General features: G+C 38.1%; 2 protein-coding genes across 3 annotated transcripts; one reads left to right on the forward strand and one right to left on the reverse strand.

Annotated features, from left to right (window-relative positions):
- Positions 1 to 535: 535 nt before the first annotated feature.
- Positions 536 to 5911, reverse strand: LOC112555832 (mediator of RNA polymerase II transcription subunit 11-like). Of its 2 annotated transcripts, none has more exons than XM_025224364.1 (3): positions 5646 to 5911; positions 2392 to 2532; positions 536 to 1644 (listed from the first exon to the last, which is right to left on the reverse strand). In XM_025224364.1, exons 1-3 carry the CDS (start codon positions 5770 to 5772, stop codon positions 1469 to 1471), a joined length of 444 nt encoding a protein of 147 aa, XP_025080149.1. In that variant the 5' UTR covers positions 5773 to 5911; the 3' UTR covers positions 536 to 1468. The 2 variants fall into 2 exon arrangements, with proteins under 2 accessions (XP_025080149.1, XP_025080150.1); XM_025224365.1 differs by lacking the exon at positions 5646 to 5911 and adding an exon at positions 2913 to 3045.
- LOC112555828 (selenocysteine lyase-like) lies at positions 3135 to 5348 on the forward strand. Its single transcript, XM_025224359.1, is given in 2 exon segments — positions 3135 to 3226; positions 3228 to 5348. Coding segments are annotated over 2 exon segments (1272 nt in total). The 5' UTR covers positions 3135 to 3136; the 3' UTR covers positions 4410 to 5348.
- Positions 5912 to 6225: the final 314 nt, after the last annotated feature.

Raw genomic sequence — 6225 nt, forward strand, 5'->3', positions numbered from 1 at the left:
AATTAAAACTTATAAAAAGAACAGGTAGCACTGTAATGTCGAAAATGTCTAAATATATGTGACAGTACTAGCAGTGGTGCCTTAATGGTAACCAGCTTGAACAGTAAGAAACATATCACATGGTGTAACTGGCCTAGACTGACCTGTGCTAAAAACCCAACCTAAAAATTTTTTATAAACCTGATATAATTCAGTTAAAAATAGGCCATGGAATGCTGCAGTTGACACTGCAATGGTTGACAGGTCATTGTCTAAAGTTACAAATGTACATTAACATACATTGTATGTATAGACTGTAATGCAAAATCAAATTGTCCTTTCGGAAAATTTTTAACTGTATAAAATCTTTTATGTATAAAAGTTGCATAGCCACATTAACTTGTTTGGATAATTAGTCTAACTGAAAATTCTACTTAACATAATCGATTAAAAGGCGTATCAGATAGTCCAGCTATCAGAATACAACTACTGAATGGTAATGAATATGCTGCCAGCACTATGCATATTTCAGAAACTGACAACACAACCCATAAAATTTTGTTCAGAATTTACATATTTATTTTCTTTCAATGTGTGTGAAAGAGAATTGAAATTGCTCTAGTGATGCATGTAGATGGCTACACTCCCATTCATATGAAAGTACATAAAATGTGCAAACATTTGTCGCAAATTGTAGTGCAGTAACTCGAGAGCAGAAAATAACGCTTTTACTGACAGTTACTTTAAGTTTCAAGAGGAACATGCTACCTCAGCAAGTACATGCTCTCAAGTACAGACAAAGAATATTCATAGCACCATGAAGAAGTTTAAACTAGAACATGTCCACATTACCACCACATTACAAAATGTAACAAAATTTCATCTTTGTATAACATTATATATACTGATTAAACTGCATGAAAGCCACAAATGCATTTGTGTGGTTATTCCCATTTTTATTCTGATTCTGGTTCCTCCTTTATCAAAGACCTGCAACATATCTTGAAACAGGCCTTGAAAGTTATAATTATTGTTAACTAAACAATAACCAAGGTCTCTCAAAAACCTTCCCAAAAAAAACCTCCAAAACACAAATGTAAAGTAAAAATTTTCAAGAAATTTAATTATAAAGTACCAGAATTTAAAGTAACCTTGAATTTCATCATCAGCAAGTTGCAGGAACCTGTAGCATACCATTATCTTCAACATCTATTTAGCAATGTTTGTTAATCAACCCATATCTGCAAACCCGCTAAAACACCACCTAACATGTATGAAGTTCTTTGATGTTCAAATCTGGCAAACTATCTTGTCCATGTACCCAAACTTCAATTTACTCTTTTTCCAACTATTTGTCAAGTCCTACAACATGCCTCTGACCACTGTATTTTACCAAGATCATTGTCCAATGATGGAAGCAAACAAATGGTTTGTTGCAAGTATACCCTTTGCATAACATAAAGTCAGAGGTCAGCTAGCAAAACCCAAGCTACCTGGGTTGCTCAGGAAGAGAGTAACCTCGCACCAACCCTGAATGTTTCATCCGTAGGTGCTCCTGCTTCAGCTTTTCCAGTTCGCCCAGCCGACTCTTGACATGCTCACTGCGGTGCATTGCCATCTGCAGGTCTTTGGCTGCTGCATAACATGACCCCTCATGTGGCTGACCTGCAGTAAACATATATGCCTAAACTTTCTGATGCAATTTTTCAAGAATTTTTAAAAGTTCCAATATCTATACATATGCACATACATTTCTTATTGTCAGTGTTACTGACTATATGAAAGACTTTTGGGCTATTGTATACTTTTTACATGGTCTCTATTCTATAAAGTATTAAAAGTATTACAACAGGGTTATAAAATGATGGGAGCTTTAAGAAAATTTCATATATGGTAACCAAATAGTCTTATATTTTAAGTAACACGTAAATATCCACAGCTTTCAAAAGTTTCTCCTGTATGTTAGTGGAGGTTAACAGTGATGTCCCAACTAATTAATGCCCAAGTGTGGGAATGGTTCGGGTTATCGTTACAACATATACTGATATAGGATGAAACTATATATATATAAAAGCATAAAACGTTATAAATGAGAAAAAAATTGAGTGCAAGCACTTTGATGGGGTGAAATATAGGGCCCCGTTGCCTAGTAACCCTAAAGGCAGTAAGCTATAACTAACACTATAAGTATTTCATGCCTAGAGGCACAAAGGCTATAACTTACAATGTGATTAATTCTTAGACTATGGTGTGAAAAGCTGAAACTTGTTACCTATCATGATAAGCCGGCTACCCATCACCATGGACAAGGAAAATTTCTAGTTACTGGTTTGAAAACCTCAGAGTAATGACCAACCACAATAGCACAATGGTTACAGTCTTTCTAAGCACTCCATTAATCTGAAAACTCACCTGTTGTGACTTGCATTAAGTATGTTATCTGCTGCATCAAGCCATTTTCGACCTCCTGCAATGTTTTAATAAAGGTAGTAGTGTGGCCTTCGGCATGTTTCAAGATGGGCTTGTCTTTTGATAGCTCCTGAAGGGCTTGACCTGTGTATCATCATCATCATCATCATCATCATCATCATCATCATCATGCCGCTACTGGTGTAGTACACTAGGCAACTTACTTTTGTTGACAATCTTTTCAAGTTTTGTTTGCAATGAACACATATTACTATGATGTCATAATCATATATGACAAGCAACACGGAAGAGACATGTGTACGTACAGGTTTCATTCACTTTACAGGCACATTATAATTCTGGAAATCAAAGAACATAAAACATTTATGTCTAATTCAATCGGGTTCTGGAATACGTTATCACAATAAGGTGCATCACCCTGCTGCTGTCAGATTGTAATTTGGGAGCATTGGCAATCATTGGAGGTGGATAATTTAAAAAATAACTCTTTTAACTAGAAATACCTGCACTCTGAATTGCGGAGGCTATATTCCCTTCGATTTTTTCTAAAGCACCGAGACGTTCTCTGGACGGACCGTGACTGACACTAGACGCCATTGAGACTTTTTGTGTTTTCACACCAGCAAAGGGACAGCACTCACAGATCTTTTTCCTGTGTCCGCGAATGTGTCTTTATGTGAGCATTGATGATATTATCTTGTGTCGTTGATTGTATTTCGTAAGCATAATGAATAACAACACTGAAACAGAGAAATTTCGAGCCGAAAAAGATACAGAACGAATTTATCTCGATTATAACGCGACTACTCCGATTGCACCCTGAGGTTCAGGAGGCGGTGTCAAACGCCATGAGAGATGCGTGGGGCAACCCTTCAAGTTCCCACACGGCCGGGGTCAAAGCCAGGCGTTTGATCGATGAGGCTCGTACAAATATTGCCTTCATGGTAGGTGCCAAATCGGCGGACATTGTTTTCACTTCTGGGGGCACAGAAGCTAACAACTGGGTCCTACACATGGGTCTACGGCATTTCAGGCATCAGCGCTCCCAAAGGGAGATAAACGGAAAAGGAGAATCTGCAGGAGCAGTTAAGCCCCATTTCATCACCAGTAACATCGAACACGACTCTGTCAAGCTTGTTTTGGAAAATTTTGAGAAAGAAGGATTGGCTGAAGTTAGCTACGTGCCAGTCTCAACCGCCAGCGGGAAAGTGACAGTTGATGATGTGGTTGCTGCTGTTCGTCCAACTACGGTGATGATTTCCATCATGTTGGCCAACAACGAAACTGGTATTCTCCAACCAGTTGCTCAAATCTGCGAGCGCATCCATCGACTCAACCGAAACTCTATACCATTCCAGCGCATACTGCTGCACACAGATGCGGCGCAGGCACTTGGCAAAATTCCAGTTGATGTGGAAGATCTAGGTGTTGACTTTTTGACGATCGTGGGTCACAAGTTTTATGGACCACGTATTGGTGCCCTCTACATTCGTGAGCCAGACCGAGAAATTGCAGTTTTCCCTTTGCTGGTTGGTGGGGGACAGGAAAGAAACTTTAGACCTGGTACAGAAAACACACCTATGATTGCAGGCCTTGGGTGTGCAGCAGAACTGGTGTATCTCCATGTTGACAAGTACCAAACACATATGAAAGAGGTACGAGATTATCTGGAAGAAAAACTGTTACAAGAGTTTGGCGCCAACATTTGCTTCAATGCCAAATTCAGTGCCAGTGAGCGACTACCCAACACTTGTAACATATCATTCACCAGAAAGAGCCTTGCTGGGTACAAAGTCCTTGCTGCTGCACAACGACTGCAAGCTAGCACTGGAGCAGCATGCCATTCTCAGAACCGCCCATCATCTATTCTCTTGGCATCGGGCGTACCAGAACAATTAGCAGCCAATGCCTTGCGATTGTCTGTTGGACGGGAAACAAGTAAAAAAGACATTGATATGGTCATCGCTGATCTGAAACAAGCTCTAGAGTCCCTGAAGTAGACAAGTTTCTGTCAGTAACAGAACAGCTGTCATGGACACACATATACAGCATCTAATCCCTAAGAGTTAGCGTTATCTATTATTTAAACTGGACATTATTTTTATATTATTTAAATTCTTCATGATTATTTAGTCCATTCATAATGCTATCTGTAAATATGAGAGCTGCTAAACTGAGGTTTTAAAAAAAAATAGATGTTGTCAAATGTAGATGACAAGATGTGCTTTTGTTCAAAGTGTAAGATTTCTTTTTATTCTAAATGATTTGTTATGCCATTTACTTTTCACATTTCTACAAACCTGTTACACATAATGTTTAACTTTGATGCACATTAATCCACATTTAAAAAAATTATACAGTTTATGCTATTTCCACATAAAACAATGTGCAATTTATACTATTTCCAACACATAGGGTTGCTGTGCTTTTATTTTGTTAATCAGTGCTTGTTCAAGGAGTCCTTTAAGAAGGGATTTAAATCTTTTGAAAGCTTTTACTAATGCTGCACTCTTACTGGGGAACTTTCCACTTTCAGTTTTCCTACTGAATTGAAATGTTGGTTGCTATTAGAAACACAGGAAACTATATTCAAAACCGGCTCATAACTATTTGAGTCATTTCACACTTCTAAGCATAGTATATCCTTTCATTGTTAACTAGCTTTGTGCACTATATATTTCTGTCATTACACCTATTACATGTTTTGCATATTATACTGTAATTGGAAAATTGTACCTTTGACAGGTATTCTTTATTGTTCCTTGTACTTTTAGAATTGAGGAGATTTCTTCAGCTGACTAATTAGTAATTAGATTTTGTTTTTCATATTTTATTATTCCTATTGTGTTTGTTTGCATCTGGTTGTTTGGTTGTCATTCTCCTCAATGTAATGTCTGATTTACTCATTTTGTTGAAAAATACATTCATTTATACTTTTCTTTGTATCTCAGTCTTTAGTTACATTTCAGAAATGTTTGTTTTAGTCTGTTGTTTGAAGTTTGTAAGGGTAGTGGATGTGCTGGTGGCAGCATACAAATATTTGCACACAAGCATTAATGCTTTTTCAGGGAAATGTCATATTACGGCTGTAGCAGTAGTTCTCATTGATAATACTTGACCAGCTTCTGCTACAAAGTCTCCTGTCTGAAGAAAGCCCACCAGGCATCTACTATCTTTACTCTTCACCCAACAAGCAAAGTGATCTCCATGAAGTACCTCTACCTCTCAATGCCTACCTTCTGCTGGCGACTTCAACCGTTGCTCTCGGAGCGAGGAATACTGAGACATGGAGAAACAGGGCAAAGAGGTACTGGATGCTTCAGAAATCAGCTTGTCATGCTGACCATGCGGACCACCAGTCATTGTCCCTTTGTTGTCTGTCTTCGCTGTTAGTAACCCTCTGTATACTTGCGTACCATTCCTGACAGGCTAGTCGTGATGATGTTAAGATATTTAGGTAAAAGTAGATATTAGTAAATTAAAATTTAAGTCACCCTTCTAACAGCTATCTATTAACATCATTTCCTTATTTCAGCTATTCTGTAAGTAGGTAATAGTACGAAGTTGTATTAACACGCCCGTTGTAGTACTTTTCTGCAAGTAATACAAGTAGTACTATACAGTCTGTCCCATCAAAACGCCAGAGCAATAATTGAAATTGCATTACTCTTTTCCCGGTTAGACTCTGATTAATAAAATGTCGGTGAAAGTTATGTCGCCAAAAAAAAAAAAATCTTTGGCCAGAAACCAAGAGGTTAGGATAAATTGCCATTGCCAGCATATCCTCGGGGTGAATGTTGTCAACTGCACGTCGCC

The sequence above is a fragment of the Pomacea canaliculata genome, linkage group LG14, assembly GCF_003073045.1.
Source record: "Pomacea canaliculata isolate SZHN2017 linkage group LG14, ASM307304v1, whole genome shotgun sequence".
Classification (NCBI taxonomy): domain Eukaryota; kingdom Metazoa; phylum Mollusca; class Gastropoda; order Architaenioglossa; family Ampullariidae; genus Pomacea; species Pomacea canaliculata.